General features: G+C 43.7%; 1 protein-coding gene across 1 annotated transcript in view; it reads left to right on the forward strand.

Moving 5' to 3' along the window:
- CDC123 (cell division cycle 123) overlaps nt 1–4,985 on the forward strand; it is a 46,195-nt gene extending 41,210 nt beyond the window's left edge. Inside the window, exons 12-13 of the mRNA XM_086334941.1 lie at nt 3,554–3,691; nt 4,714–4,985. Of these exons, the coding sequence (XP_086191067.1) occupies nt 3,554–3,691; nt 4,714–4,740 (165 nt within the window). The 3' untranslated portion in view covers nt 4,741–4,985. The remainder of the gene's footprint in view (nt 1–3,553; nt 3,692–4,713) is intronic.
- Nucleotides 4,986–17,194: the final 12,209 nt, after the last annotated feature.

The following is a 17,194-nucleotide window of genomic DNA, read 5'->3' on the forward strand; positions in this document are numbered from 1 at the left end:
AAGAAAAGCTATGAGCAACCTAGACAGTGTATTAAAAAGCAGAGATATTACTTTGCTGACAAAGGTCTATATAGTCAAAGCTGTGGTTTTTCTAGTAGTCATGTATGGATGTGAGAGTTGGACCATAAAGAAAGCTGAGCACTGAAGAATTGATGCTTTTGAACTGTGGTGTTGGAGAAGACTCTTGAGAGTCCCTTGAATAGCAAGGAGATCCAACCAGTCAATCCTAAAGGAAATCAGTCCTAAATATTCATTGGAAAGACTGATGCTGAAGCTGAAGCTCCAGTACTTTGGCCACCTAATGTAAAGAACTGACTCCTTGGAAAAAACCCTGATGTTGGGAAAGACTGAAGGCAGGAGGAGAAGGGGATGACAGAGGATGAGATGGTTGGATGGCATCAGCAACTCGATGGACATGAGTTTGAGCAGGCTCTGAGTGTTGGTGATGGACAGAGAAGCCTCACGTGCTGCATGCAGTCCACGGGGTCACAAAGAGTCGGACACGACTGAGCGACTGAACTGACTAACTGACACTTCACCTAAGGAAGTGATTGCCGGATAGGTTCTTTTCTAGTTACTTTTCTTTTTCTTGGCTCCTGTGTCCTTCCCACCTGAAGAGAGTCCTGGCTGTGGGTCGGGTCATGCGTCTGTTTATTCTGGTCCAGCCCTGGGCTGCTGCACATGCACAGAGGGATGTTGCCCAGCCGTGTGGACAGAGGCTTGTCCAATCAGGACCCCTGGCTTCCCCAGGCCTTTGACCACAGGCTCTGTCATCCTACCAGTGTCCCCTTCCATTGGCCACAGTGGCCGTTTCACGCCCTCCAGGCTCCTGGGAGCTTCTGTCCATCATTCTTGTCCTCCTCAGCGGGTACCTTCACAGCTCCCCTCATGGGAAGAGAGAATCATCGCTGAGAATTTGCTCCCTTTAACTGTCATCAAACCTACAGACTCACTGCCTCCTTCCTCTGGGTCCTGTCTCTGCCCTGCATCTCACCAGATTCCCGGGGCTGCCGTTGCCTTCTTTCCTTTCTCCAATCTCTTTCTTTCTCTGAAAGTAGTTCACCACGTTTTGACGCCTTCAGTCTTAGTAGCACAGCCTCCCTCAGGTCCGTCTCCACCCAGCTGCTCTCTCCTTTCTCCTCATGTTCATGGCCACTCCTTCTTTAGACAACTGTGTATTGCTCTTTTCAGCCTATAAAAGTGATACGTGCCCAATTTTAAAGGAAATTGTAAAACCACCCCTGATCCTAGCTCCTTGACCACCACTGTTGTATTTTGGTGCATAAGCCGCTTGCACACGTAAACACGAGCCTTTTTAAAGTAAATGAGAGTGCACTGCATCTGTAGTCCTTGTCTGCTGGGTTCTTCATTTCATATTCTCATGGGTGTTTTCTGTCTTCTACAAAATAGTTTTATTTTCATATGATCATTTAAAAATGATCTCTCAAAGAGAGAGAATTAGAAAGAAGTAACATTTGAAATCCTGCCACCTAGAAATGGCCGCCCATTAAGGTTTCCTGGGCATTTTTTGTGTATATTCAAATGCACAGACTCCCATTATTTTTGGAGTGGGGTCCCACCTGTCCCTCTCCTTCTGTCAGGTTACAGTGCCAGGTACAACTACGGTTTGTTGAACTAATGAATGAAGGGATCTTATCCCTGCTGGCATCTTAAGAGTTGTGAGCTGGTAAAATCTGAGTATCAGGGAAGAAGAATGCAAATTATTTGGCACAAAGTTATTTTTAAATATGAGGAATGGAGTTATTGGATAGAAACAGTTGTATAAGATCACAGTATGATCCAAATTCATTCGTTCATCCATTCCGCCTTCCTTCCTTTTTTCCTTCCTTCCCTCCCTCCTTTCTTCTTAATATAAACAGTCTTGTGCTGGAGGTTAGGGATGACAAGAGAGCAACAGGAACTGGCTCCTGCCTTTCTCGGCACCCCTTCCTGCCTGTCCTCCAGTGCACAGAGACCTGCCTTCCTTCCATTCCTCAGAGCTGCAGAGCCCTGCCTGGCCTTCAGGTCTTTGCACTGGTTGTTTCCACTGCATCCAAAGCTGAGTTTGCTCCCAGACCTCATGAGGCTGCTTTCATCATACTTTTCAGTTCTCAGCCCAGATGGCCCCCCTTAAGCAAGGTCCCACCCACCCAGCCCACCCCCAAGAGGAATCTATATGGTTCTCCTTTTATCATAGCTCCTTGCTGTCCTGTTTTTATAACTTTTTACTCTATGGAAAAGACTCTGATGTTGGGAGGGATTGGGGGCAGGAGGGAAAGGGAATGACAGAGGATGAGATGGCTGGATGGCATCACCGACTCGATGGACGTGAGTTTGAGTGAACTCCGGGAGATGGTGATGGACAGGGAGGCCTGGCATGCTGCGATTCATGGGGTCGCAAAGAATTGGGCACAACTGAGCGACTGAACTGAACTGAACTGAACTCTATGGAATGATCTTGTTTGTTTATTTGCTTGCTCAGTGACTCCCTACCCTCTTGCTTTCCAGTTTTTCTCCCTTCCCCAGAACAGTGTCCAGCAGACAGTAGGTATTTCGTGTGTGTGTGTGTGTGTGTGTGTATTAATCGCTTAGTCATATCCATCTCTTTGTGACCCCATCGACTGTGGCCCACCAGACTCCTCTGTCCATGGAATTCTCCAGGCAAGAATACTGGAGGGGGTTGCCATTCTCTTCTCCGGGGGATCTTCCTGACCTAGGGATCAAGCCTGAGTCTCCTGCATGCAGGCAGATTCTTTACTGTCTGAACCATGGCTGGGCTGTCTGTCATAAGGTATGGGCTGCTTTCTAGGGCTTCACTGTCCTGTTCCAGCCAGGTTCCCAGCATGTCTCCACCTGCTGGACACCATCCATCCCTCACCTCAGTATCTGCCACCCATGAAGCCCAAACCCATGGCCTCTGACTCTGGAACCCTTTTCGGCAGCAGGCAATATGTGAACATTCCATGCAAGACTCCAAGCACGTGCAATAAAGAATGTGAAGACCTGTTAAATATGACCCTTGAATTTACAGTTTTACATTGGTGCTGAGAGAAATCTGTGAGTGAGTACTTGAAGTGACGTGAGAGAGGTGCAACAGTGTTAGGGGTTTGGGGCTCTCCTTCGCCCTCACTGTTGGCTTTATTCTCTTAAGGCAGTAATTTCCTGCAGTGTACCTGTGGAAAGCGACAGAGTTTATAAAGCATGCTGGCCTGTGTGGGACTGCCTAAGGCAGCCTCAAGCCTGGAGAGACTCCCTCAACCCCCAGCCCTTCACAGCTACAGCAGCTATGCAGCCACCACTCGGGGACCACCTAGCCCCGCCCCCCAAGGTCTCTTGTCTTCAGATACCTTAGATGTGTATTTTCTTGTGAACATGTGAAAGTTTTTTAAAAACCTTGGTGTTTTCTTTCACTTAGGAATCTGATTTTCTTTCCTCCCTAGTACAGAACAGGAGTTGAAAATTCTATACCAGGATCTTTTTCAGTTTGAAGAATTGACTTTAAAAAAAAAACTTTCTCACCAACTTCTGCTCCTCCTTTCTTTTCTTCATGAAGGATGCCCCGGCCTTCCGTTGTACCAACAGTGAGGTCACAGTCCAGCCGAGTCCCTACCTGAGCTACCGGCTGCCCAAGGACTTTGTGGACCTGTCGACGGGCGAAGACGCTCACAAACTCATCGATTTTCTTAAACTGGTAACATTTATGTGTATTTAGTATGCTGGCCATCTCCACTTTTGAATTGATTCTTTAATATTTCATTTTAGTCATATTCCCACATAGACTTCTATATGATGATTGGGAATTAAGGGGGCAGAATTAGTGAGCTCATTTCATAATGATATACACCAAGTACACTGAAAAAATAATTTATTGATAAAAATGATAGAAAATACTTTTATATGCATATGCTTTTGAGTACATGCTCCTGGGGCTTCCCAGGTGGCGCTAGTGATAAAGAACCCGCCTGCCAATGCAAGAGCCGCAAGAGATGCCAGTTTGATCCCTGGGTGGAAAAGATCTCCTGGAGAAGGACATAGCAACCCCCTCCAGTATTCTTGCCTGGAGAATCCTATGGACAGAGGAGCCTGGCAGGCTATAGTCCATAGGGTGGCAAAGAGTTGGACACAGTTGAAGTGACCTAGCACAGCACATAGCACAATATATGCTTTTGAGTAATTTTCTTAACACTTGTAATCTTGAGGAAAGTATATATAATTGACCCTCAAACAGCCAGGGAAAAATCCACATATATATAGTGAGCACTTCACATTCATGGTTATCTGCGGATTTACCCAGCAGTGGGTCCTCAGTACCATAGTATTTACTACTGAAAAAAATCTGCATGAAAATGGCCTGTGCAGTTCAGACCCTTGTTGTTTAAGGGTCAACTGGCCTGAGAGCAAATCAGATCTCTGCCATGGGTACTCGGGTGACTGTATTTATATTTCTATGTAGGAGTATTTGTGCTCCTACATATATAGAAGTGTAAAGAAGAAAAAGGAGAAAATGTTCAAATGTCTTGAGGATAATGTGCCCAGGAGCCAAAATTATAAACTACTTTAATGAACTACTTAAGGCATATTTTTTCATTGATAATTTTCAACCACATCTTTTGCCAGCGGCCTCTAGGAAATTATACTTGCTGACAGAAAAAGCAATCTTGGCTGAACAAATTAGAATGTGCTGTTGTAATGTATCTTGGTTTCCTGTGACAGAAAAGGAATCAGCAAGAGGATGACTGATCAGCGTGCTAGAGCTCCAGGCCAAGTCACAGAGGAAACCACAGCTGCTTCTGAAGGCCAGGAAGAGTCCACAAGCTCCTGTTAACCCGGGCGGGGGGGTGGGAGGCGTGGACATCAGTAGCTTTTTATATTCATGTATAAAGCTGAGGTAAATGGAGGGACTTTGCTACTTGTAAAAATAACACAATAAATAGATCTTAAACAGGAAACTGTCCTGTTCCGATGATAAAATACTTTGTATGAAATACCTTGTTTTTTGGCTCAGTCTGTTTAGAGGTATCTGTTTCTTGTGGCTATTTTTTTTTAACACTTGTCACCTTAGCTGGGCAAGTGTATCTTTGTTATCCAGCTCCTTCTTAATCATTACTTTTCCATTGAAAAAATAGAACCCTATGTAATGTAACATAGCCGTGTGCAACCCTTAGTACACGGTCATGGCTGCAGGAGGTTAGGAGCCCCCACCCTGTTACTAGGCAGCTGGTTCTATAAGACCATTTATGGTCTGTCAGCCATTGGTTGGTGCCACAATGACCCCTCCCCCAAGAGAGCAACTGTCCTCGAGCAACAGCCAGTGGTCCTGCTCAGCCATTGGTCCATGCTGCCGTAGGCCCCTCCCCCAACTGGGCAACTGTCAGTGAGCAACCATTATTGGTCCTGCTCAGCCATTGGTCCATGCTGGAGTGGGCCCCTCCCCCAACTGAGCAACTGTCAGTGAGCGACTGTTAGGGGTCCAGCTCAGCTAATGATTGGCACAGTGGTGATCATCAGGTGGAGAGTAAGGTAAGAGGTGAATCCTGGCCTTCTTCCTTGGAGCTCTCCAGCTCACCCGGCCTCCAGCCAGCAGGTGAACTGATGGCCCAAGAAACAGGCCAGGACGTGTCCTGCAGGTTCCAGAGCCCTCACCAAGGCTGCTCACTGGCTGGGCCCAGGCCTTGAGGCAGCAGCGACCCTCTCCCCCATCCCTGCCTCTGCAACCTCATGGCAGCAGCTGTCTGTACGTGTCACCGTCTGAGGAACCTACTCTCCTTCCCCTGCGATAGGGTGGTCTGAGGGCTGGTTGGGCCCTGGGTGGCTGGCTCCCTCAGGAATGATGGTTGGATAGGATCTGGAGACCTGGCCCTGAGGGAGCCGCCAGCTGAGATCTCCTTTCAGCCAGGACTGGATCTCGGAGGGTGACAGTTGTGCCTGGGGACCATGTCCTTTCTTGTCAGAACTGAGAATAACATTTGTTTGGTGGAGGTTTACAGGAGCATTGTTCCCTGACTATGACCGTGGTCCAGTGGCTAAGACTCTGAGCTCCCAAAGCAGGGGTCCGGAGTTTGATTCCTGGTCAGGGAACTAGATCCCATATGCCACAACTAAGACCTGGCACAGTCAATTTTTTAAAAAGAGGATCTGCTACCAAGACATTGGCAACAGCTCACCCGCCCCTCGCTCCCCTTTCCTAGAAGAGGCTTTGCAGAGAGTTCTTAAGGAGTTTGGAGTTTTGGGGGGCTTGAGCCACCCATCTCCCTGTGTAGCCCTTCAGTAAACCTTTCTCTGCTCCAAACTCTGACATTTTGGAGGTGGTTGGCCTCTGCGACAGGCACATGGGCTAGTGTTTCGGAAACACATCACTATAGAAAATGTTTTTCCTGCTTTGAGGATTTTCATGTAGTTTTTCTATCAGTTAAATTTTGGTTTGGGTACAGTTAAAATGCAGACTTCTCAAACTGTCAGCCACGAAAATTTTAGTACAGTACAGCCACCTTAATATATATTAGTAAAACTATCACAGATTTATTTATAATTCGGCCTTTTAAACAATTCCTGGAATTTTGAGGGAGGTATTTGAGATTCACTTTTTTAGGATGCCAATTTTGTAGTGATTCTTCAGTGTCTGGACTGATGATGATTTATCAGTGGCATCTGATTTACTCAGCACTTACTAAATGCTCTTTATGTGTTACTTTGTGTCATGGAGCAATTTAAGGAAATAGATGTTCCACTTCCCGTGGTAACTAATGTATCAAAGAATATTTTATTAGTTGGAGGTATATTTCTCAGCATCAGAGAGTGTGTGAGTGTTCTCATAGAAAGACACAGAAATGGGGCAAAACCACTTCCTGTGTAGTTAAGACAGGTTACCTGTCTTACCTGTCATGATGGAAGATACATTCCTTGTTAGGTTATCTCAAACTCTAGCTTGCTGTGTGGTTTCTCTGTTAAAATCATTTGATGTTAGTGTTTTAAGTACAAGGATCAAGTCTGTCAAATGCCATTTCTGAGGCCAACTGAGGTATAAGTGCTTCAAAAATTGTTTTTTAAACTGCTCATCGGTATCTGTTAACTCACAATTGAGAGATTTATTCCTCTGAGTTTATTTCAGCTGAGCTCTGAAGCTGTCTTAGCCAAGATGGCACCTGACCACTCAAAAAAAGGAAATGTATTTGATACTAATTGAAAAAGTTCAACGGAGAAGGCAATGGCACCCCACTCCAATACTCTTGCCTGGAAAATCCTATGGACGGAGGAGCCTGGTAGGCTGCAGTCCATGGGGTCGCTGAGGGTCGGACACGACTGAGCAACTTCACTTTCACTTTTCACTTTCATGCATTGGAGAAGGAAATGGCAACCCACTCCAGTGTTCTTGCCTGGAGAATCCCAGGGACAGGGGAGCCTGCTGGGCTGCCGTCTATGGGGTCACACAGAGTTGGACACGACTGAAGTGACTTGGCAGGAAAAAGTTCAAACTATATATAAGAAAAAAGACTCAAGCAAAATTTAGCAAATAGTTTATAAAAGGTACAATTCTCAGTGTAAAACTCATTAAATTTTTACTTTAATTTTCCTGAAGATACGATTGAAGATATAATTTTCTGTGTAAAAGTATGATTTGTGGGTGCTTCCCTGGCAGTCCAGTGGTTAAGATTCCGTGCTGCCAGTGCAGGGGGCTTGGGTTCAATCCCTGGTCAGGGAACTAAGATCACCACATGCTACTTGGGTGGCCAAAAAATTGAAAAATAAAATTTTTTAAAATGTGATTTGGTACATAGTTTTCATGGTATATTTAATTTTAGTTGACTGTCCTGATGTTAATATTACATATAGGATAACATTCAGGAAATGTTGTAAATTCAGATGTCACTGATGCCTGCCTAAATGTTAGTTTCGAATTATCTTTTTATTCTATTGGCATTATCTGTCCTTTCTTTGAGGTACCTCAGGTTTGCACTTGAATTTATGAGAATAAATACCCATGTGATTCCTTAGTTTGGTACTGAAATCCTACCTTTGGAAGAAAAGACGTTACAGCTGTTGATTCTGGTAGGTTGAGATAAACATGTTTACTTTGTCCTACAGGCAGTGGCATGTAGCACAGGCCTCCTAAATCGCGGACTTTGCCAAGAGACCTGTTTAAGGCAATGTCGTTGTGATTTGCATTTTTTGAGTTCATAAATCCTTCCTGTCTACTCAGCCCTTTCTCTTTCTGGCAGTTGAGGATCATGTTTGTTAAAAAGCAAACAAAGCTTGTGTGTGCGACTGAATTTTCCAGCTTAAGTTTGTTTTCCTACCTGTAAATTGGGAGGATAATAATCAAAAACTCCATTAATTGAACTGACCCAGGTAAAGATTTTCATGTAGCATGTTGTATGCTTAGGGGGTTCGTAAGAAACAGTAGCTGTTACTGCCATTCTGCTTTGCAGACCTCTGTAGATTAAAGGAAAGTTCTTAACAGAACCAGTAAAATTTTGAGTGGGAAGGGTTACTTCAGAAATCATTCAGTCCAGTTTCTTTTCCTTTTTCCCTGCCTCCCTTTCCTCTTTTTTCCTTCCTTCCTTTTTTTTTTTTTTTTTAGCAGAAAACTGCTCAGAATTAAGACCTGCCCAGAATTGTAGCAGAATCAGTACCACAAAGGAGCCTCTAGTTTAATGATGTCTTCTAAGAATTTTTAGCCAAATGTTTTTTGTAGATGTTTCAATCAGGACAAATTATTATTTTAATGGTAAAAATTTCCCCCAAACTGTCTTTTAAACATAAGTAGGTACAGATGCATTTCATACATTTGTGTGCAGGGGAATTAAAAAAATACAAACAAATTAAATGAAGGAATAACTGTCTTTGAAAGATTTAATTCAATTTCTTATTTGTATTAACTAGGCTGATGTTGAGAGGTGACTTAGCCATCTTTATACATTTTAAAGACAAAATTCCTATTTAACTGTTTTATTCATGTGCTGTCTTGGCTCATAGAAAACAGTTTCAGTAAGTGTGCTAAGGAAATAGTGATAAGCTCAGCCTCTATAAGCAGTGCAGGTCTATTATGTATACCATTAAGAAGGAGTTTGAGGAATGGCAATACGGCTCAGTAGTAAAGAATCTGCCTGCCAATGCAGGAGACACAAGAGACATGGGTTCCATCCCTGGGTCAGGAAGATTCTCTGGCATAGGAAATGGCAACCCAATCCAGTATTCTTGCCTGGAAAATTCCATGGACAGAGGAACCTGGTGGGCTACAGTCCAGTGCGGTGCTAAGTCACTTAAGTCGTGTCCGACTCTATGTTACCCTATGGACTGTAGCCCACCCTCTTTCCATGGGGTTTTCCAGGCAAGAATACTGGAGTGGGTTACCATTTCCTTCTCCAGGGGATCTTCCCGACCCAGGAATCAAATCCACATCTCTTACATCTCCTGCATTGGCAGGAGGGTTTTTTTTTTTTTTAAAACAACTGGTGCCACCTGGGCTGCAGTCCATGGGTTGCAAAGAGTCAGACATAACTGAGCATGCACACATATGGACACCTCAACAAAAAATCAGTTGAAGCAGCAATTAAATGCCCCATGTTATGAGACTGGGCAGTGAGTCTGGCATTAGTTACCTGAAGAGAGAAAGTATTAAAATGTCTTTATTTTTTTAAACCAGAGAAAACCAAAATAAAATGACACTTCTAAATACATATAGACACAAAAACTAACAGAGGTGGAACAATAAAGTCAGGATGCTGAGACAGCAACTCGTTCCTCTGGCAGATGTTTGTTGGGTCCAGGACAGTGTTAGGTGCCGTGTGTACATCTTGGATGTCCTGCCTTCTGAGACCTAACAGGATACAGGACACCAGGGTAGACACGAACAAAGAAGCAGGGTGTGATGACTTGCAGCACCGCAGAGACCACTGTGGGTGCAGGAAGAGCAGGCAGGGCCTTGTGCAGGTGAGACATTGGGATTTCATTCTCAGGTGAGGCCAGAGGCCATCGGGAGGTTTAAGCAAAGGAGAGATGTCATTTAATTTAGAGCTTTGAAATGTTATTCTGGCTTCTGTGTGGGAAGTGGAGCAGCCAGTTAGGGGATGATGACTGGTGGTCAGGGTGGCCTCCATCACAGGGCGCTGTGCTGGGGAGGAGGCATTGTGAGGACATGAGCTGCAAAGATGGGGGATACAGCCAAGGCGAAGCCCTGATGGATGTCGGGCCTGAAGGAAAAGGAGGTTGTGGAGCTGCTGGGTGGAGGTGAGGCAGTTTTCTAAGAATGAGAAAGAAAGAGGAACCAGTTTAGGGAGGAAAATTAAAATTTTGGCCTTGGACATGAAGATTTGAGATTTCAGTGACTTGCGAAATAAAGATATCTAGAGATAGTTGGATTTAACAATTAGATTGGGGAAGTCTCTGGTGGTCCAGCGGTTAGGGCCTTAGTGCTTCCACTGCCTTGGATCTGGGGTTCTATCCCTGGTCGGGGAACTAAGATCCAGAAAGCAGCATAGTGTGCTAAAACAGAAACAAATACCAAAAAACAATTAGAACTTATAGGGGGACTTCCCTGGTGGTCCAGTGGTTAACAATCACCTCAACAAATGCAGGGATGGAGGTTTGATCCATGGTCGGTGACTTAAGATCCCAAATGCCACAGGGTAACTAAGTCTATGTGCCAGAACCAGAGAAGCCCACCTGCCACAGTGAAAGAAGCTCGTGTGCCACAGTGAAGACCCAGCACAGTCAAAATAATATTTTTTTAAAAAACTTGTGTGGAACAGTAGGAATAGATCAAAAGAGCTGGAAAATCAGAAAGAAAAGCCTGAAGATGGCCTTATGTCCAGATTGGAACTGGTCAAACAGGAGTGAATGTCAACGTTTTAGGAATCAGCAAACTACAATGGACTGGAATGGGTGAATGTAACTCAGATGACCTTTATATCTACTACTGCGGGCAGGAATCCCTTAGAAGAAAGGGAGTAGCCATCATAGTCAACAAAAGAGTCTGAAATGCAGTATTTGGATGCAATATAAAAAACCAAAGGATGATCTCTGTTCGTTTGCAAGGCAAACCATGTAATATCACAGTAATCCAAGTCTATGCCCTGACCAGTAATGTTGAAGAAGCTGAAGTTGAATGGTTCTATGAAGACCTACAAGATCTTCTAGAATTAACACCCAAAAAAGATGTCCTTTTCATTATAGGGGACTGGAATGCAAAAGTAGGAAGTCAAGAAACACCTGGAGTAACAGGCAAATTTGGCCTTGGAATACAGAATGAAGCAGGGCAAAGACTAATAGAGTTTTGCCAAGAGAACACACTGCTCATAGCAAACACCCTCATCCAACAACACAAGAGAAGACTCTACACATGGACATCACCAGATGGTCAATACCAAAATCGAATTGATTGTATTCTTTGCAGCCAAAGATGAAGAAGCTCTATACAGTCAGCAAAAACAAGACTGAGGGCTGACTGTGGCTCAGATAATGAACTCCTTATTGCCAAATTCAGACTTAAATTGAAGAAAATAGGGAAACCACTAGACCATCCAGATATGACCTAAATCAAATCCCTTACGATTATACAGTGGAAGTGACAAATAGATCTGAGGGATTAGATCTGATAGAGTGCCTGGAAGAACTATGGACGGAGGTTCACGACATTGTACAGGAGACAGGGATCAAGACCATCCCCAAGAAAAAGAAATGCAAAAAAGCAAAATGGCTAGCTGAGGAGGCCTTACAAATAGCTGTGAAAAGACGAGAAGTGAAAAGCAAAGGAGAAAAGGAAAAATATACCCATTTGAATGCAGAGTTACAAAGAACAGCAAGGAGAGATAAGAAAGCCTTCCTCAGTGATCAGTGCAAAGAAATAGAGGAAAACAATAGAATGGGAAAGACTAGAGATCTCTTCAAGAAAATTAAAGATACCAAGGGAACATTTCATGCAAAGATGGGCCAATAAAGGACAGAAATAGTATGAACCTAATATAAGCAGAAGATATTAAGAAGAGGTGGCAAGAATACATAGAAGAACTGTACAAAAAAGATCTTAAGGACCCAGATAACCATAATGGTGTGATCACTCACCCAGATCCAGACATCCTGGAGTACGAAGTCAAGTGGGCCTTAGGAAGCATCACTATGAACAAAGCTATTGGAGGTGATAGAATTCCAGTTGAGCTATTTCAAATCCTAAAAGATAATGCTGTGAAAGTGCTGCACTCAATGTGCCAGCAAATTTGGAAAACTCAGCAGTGGCCACAGGACTGGAAAAGGTCAGTTTTCATTCCAATCCCAAATAAAGGCAATGCCAAAGAATGCTCAAACTACTGCACAATTGCACTCATCTCACACGCTAGCAAAATAATGCTGAAAATTCTCCAAGCCAGGCTTCAACAGTTATGTGAACCATGAACTTCCAGATGTTCAAGCTGGATTTAGAAAAGGCAAGCAAACCAGAGATCAAATTGCCAACATCCGTTGGATCATCAAAAAAGCAAGAGAGTTCCAGAAAAACATCTATTTCTGCTTTATTGACTGTGCCAAAGCCTTTGACTGTGTAGATCACAACAAACTGTGGAAAATTCATCAAGAGATGGGAATACCAGACCACCTGACCTTTCTCCTGAGAAATTTGTATGGCAGGCGAAGAAGCAATAGTTAGAACTGGATACAGAACGACAGACTGGTTCCAAATAGGGAAAGGAGTACGTCAAGGCTGTGTATTGTCACCCTGCTTATTTAACTTACATGCAGAGTACATCATGAGAAATGCTGGGCTGGATGAAGCACAGCTGGAATCAAGATTGCCAGGAGAAATATCAATAACCTCAGATATGCAGATGACACCACCCTTATGGCAGAAAGTGAAGAGGAACTAAAAAAGCATCTTGATGAAAGTGAAAGACGAGAGAGAAAAAGTTGGCTTAAAGCTCAACATTCAGAAAACAAAGATCATGGCATCTGGTCCCCTCACTTCATGGCAAATAGATGGGGAAACAGTGGACACAGTGTCAGACTTCATTCTTTGGGGCTCCAAAATCACTGAAGATGGTGACTGCAGCCATGAAATTAAAAGATGCTTGCTCCTTGGAAGAAAAGTTATGACCAACCTGGACAGCATATTAAAAAGCAGAGACATTACTTTGCCAACAAAAGTCCATGTAATCAAAGCTATGGTTTTTAGTGGTCAAGTATGGATGTGAGAGTGGGACTATAAAGAAAGCTGAGTGCTGAAGAATTGATGCTTTTGAACTGTGGTGTTGGAGAAGACTCTTGAGAGTCCCTTGGACTGCAAGTCCATTGGACTGGATCCACCCAGTCCATCCTAAAGGAAATCAGTCCTGAATATTCATTGGAAGGACTGATGCTGAAGCGGAAACTCCAATACTTTGGCTATCTGATTCGAAGAACTGACTCATTGAAAAAGACCCTAATGCTCTGGGAAAGATTGAAGGTGGGAGGAGAAGGGGACAACAGAGGATGAGATGGTTGGATGGCATCACCAACTCGATGGACATGAGTTTGAGTCAACTCAGGGAGTTGGTGATGGACATGGAGGCCTAGCGTGCTGCCGTCCATAGGTCACAAAGAGTTGGACACGACTGATTGACTGAACTGAATGGAACATGGGAAACTGGTAAGAAATTTAATAAGACAACAAAGAAGTTCTTACATGTTATAGGCTGAAATCCTTTAATTCTTTGGAAGACTTAATGTTGGCTTTTTAAACTTCTTTTGTGTATTCGTTTGTGTGTTTATTTCTGGCTGCACTGGGTCTTGGTAGCTGTGCTTGAGGGGCTAGTCTCTAGTTGCAGTGTACGGGCTTCTCAGTGTGGTGGCTTGTCTTGTTGAGCACAGGTTCTACGGAATAGGGGCTCAGTAGGTGTGGTGCACAGGCTTAGTTGCTCTGAGGCATGTGGAAACTTCCTGGACCAGGATCGAACCCATGTCCCCTGCCTTGGCAGGTAGAATATTAACCACTGCACTGCCAGGGAAATCCTGTAACATGGGCTTTTAAGGTGACTCTAGACTGGTTACTCTTACTGATTTTCATGTATAAGATATAAACCTCTCTTTGCACAACAGAAGTTAATATTTAGCAATATAATTATTTTGAGATTCTGTAATTGATCATTATTTAATTTTGTTAAAGTTTCAGAATGAATTACGGTGACAAACTGTGTTTTCTGCATCACTGATTCTCTTGACTATTAGATATTCATATTTACTGTGGAGTTCTTAGGTGGATTGTCTCACTATGTATTTATGAGCTTTTAATCCAGGTAAGACTTAAACTGAATTTCTCCTACTAGTTACAAGTGGCCTCCCCCTGCCCCAAAAAACAAACAAAAAAAAAATCCGTGAAATGTCAGGACTAATTTTGGAACAAGGCAGGCAGCCATGGGATCAGCTACTCATTCATACTGTATGGACAGTTAATCATTGGGGAACCTGAGTATCAATAACATAATAACCTTCAAAGCAAGCATGAAGAGAAATGGATTTCTTTGAGAATCTGGTGAAAGATATGGGCTCACCTGAGGAAAAACTACACACAGTTTCAAGGGTTTATAGACCGCAGATTAAGATCCCTGCACTCAAGTCTTGTGGGATCCGATTAGAAGTCAAAGCTTCTGTAGTTGTAAGAATGGAACCATTTCACAGTGTGGCATGCTCAGAGAAGTAACATATGCAACAGCTTCACTTTTAACTCCAGTTGTTTCCAACAATGGGGTTTCTGTAATTAATTCATTTATAGGATATTCCCCTCACATTGTCAGCTCTCAAAGTAAGCTGTGTGTTAGAAGTCCACCAGAGAAGCAGAACTAGTATGAGATATGTACATGCACATGTATGTGTATATAAAATCACCCTACTACATGTTTATGTATCCCTGTACACATTATACACACTTGTGTGTGTGCGTGTCAATAAGGGATTTATTACATGGGATTGATTTGTTCAGTAAAGGGGGTCTGGCTGCATAAGTCTGAAGCCTTAGGGCAAGCTGGGACTCCAGGCATGGGATGAAGCTCTTGTCCACAGGTAGAATTTAGTGTCTTTCTCTTGGGAAAGCCTCAGCCCTTATTTTAAAGCCCTCCCCCTCCCCTGCAGCTGATGAAGTCGGGCCCACCAGAATACTCTCCCTTAGAATTAACAGATGGGGACTTTTCATCACATCTGCAAAATTCCCTCACAGCAGGACCTGGTCAGCGTGTGAATAACTGAGGATGGCCCCTTGCTATGCCGGCACATCAGGAGCCACTGCAGGTGGAGAAGAAGGTTCCCTGGGATTACAGAAGTTGGTTCTGGGGATGGATTACAATCTGTTTCAAGAGTAACTTGAATCATTCCACTTGTTTTAAAAAGAGTACACTGATTATTCACCAGCATTGTTGTTGTCCGTGAAAGTGGATGCTTTAGGGACGACTGTACACTTATTTTTATTATGTTTCCTTCACTCCAAAATCTTTTCTTGAATCTTCTTGGAAATGCCTTCTGATCCATTTATAAGCCACAGAAGAAAATCTGTTTTACAATCTATAGATTGTTTTATAATCTTCTTTCCTATTTTGTTCAATACCTTGTTTTCTGAAGAAACCAACACACACTTCCCTATCACTTTTCTTTCTTATTCGTCAAACTTGGTTCAGAATTCTTCCAAAATTCAGATGTCGGCTTTAAGAAGCAGTCCATTTTATGTGCCACTAGGACATGAGTCTTCCTGAAGCACAATTTAGTTATTCTAATGCTTAAAGTCACTCAGAAGTTTTCATTTCTTTTTTTTTTTAATTTAATTTTATTTTTAAACTTTACATAATTGTATTAGTTTTGCCAAATATCAAAATGAATCCATCACAGGTATACATGTGCTCCCCATCCTGAACCCTCCTCCCTCCTCCCTCCCCATACCATCCCTCTGGGTCATCCCCTTAGAAGCTGAAGTGCTGACGTCTGCGATGGGCATTCAAATCTCTGAGCAGCTGACCCAGCCTGTCTCTACAGCCCGGCTCCATCCCCACCAGCACGTACTATGCTCCGCTCACCTTGGCCTCTTGAGGGAGCTGGCCTTGGTCACTTGAGGGAGTCGAGGATATCTGTATCTTCCTCTCCTATTCCTTTGGCTTTGCGTCATCCCCCTCACCCTCACTCACCCCCGACCCCATCTTCTGGTTGTTAAAAGCCGGCCATCAAGGCCTGGCTCAAGTGGCACAGAGTTCCTTCTGTGCCAGGATTTCCATAGCACTCAGTGTTAGAGTTAGGGTTAACCCTAACCCTAATCCTTTTACATTGGGAACTCAGTGGTGTAGGTTGTTGGAACTGTAATCTGTCTGCTAACTGTGACTTTAGGCGAGTCTGGTGTCCTAGCTTTGTTCTCCCAGTGGTTGGTGTGGTGCCTTCTTAGGGTGGGGTGAATGAACGTGATTTTTGCATCAAGGATGGCCTTGTGATGTAGAAGAGACCCAAAATGAGTCTGCCAAGCGGCTTCCCTGGGGGTCCAGTGGCTAAGACTTCACACTCCCAATGCAGTGGGCCCAGGTTTGATCCCTGGTCAGGGAACTAGATTATATGCCACAACTAAAGATCCTGCATGCCACAGTTGTAAGACTCTTAATTTAATAAATTAAATTAAATACTTGTCTTAAAGGAATCCCCAAAACACTTTCCAGCATGGGCAGCATCACCAAAACTAATGCATCACTCTCAACATAAACAATTTGACTAACACAGCACTCCGTTACATATGCTAATCTGTCCTTTCTAGTCACATTATGGAACCTCTAATCAAAAAGGTTATTAAGGAGCTCTTGTCTTTCTTTAACTGAATCAAACCATCCACAGCTTGTGGCTATCTTATTGCACAGCCTTTTGTGATGGAACATGTAGATGCCTCGGAGAAGGAAATGGCAACCCACTCCAGTGTTCTTGCCTGGAGAATCCCAGGGACGGGGGAGCCTGGTAGGAGACCGTCTATGGGGTCATGCAGAGTCGGACACGACTGAAGCGACTTAGCAGCATGTAGATGCCTCTCCATTCCATAATTGGAATAAACTCCAATTATTACTGCTGCCTGCTTGTTTTAAAAATGTCCTATGAAACTCAGTCTATTCTGCCTGCCTGCCTTTCATCTTTCAGACACACCTCCTTTCTCCTGCCCCTTCCCAGCACAGCAAACAGTCTCCATCCCAGGCAGGCACAGACAGGACCACTGTTTCCC

The sequence above is a fragment of the Bos grunniens genome, chromosome 13 (assembly GCF_055505025.1).
Source record: "Bos grunniens cultivar Pamir isolate PY7600 chromosome 13, Bosgru_T2T1.0, whole genome shotgun sequence".
Lineage (NCBI taxonomy): Eukaryota > Metazoa > Chordata > Mammalia > Artiodactyla > Bovidae > Bos > Bos grunniens.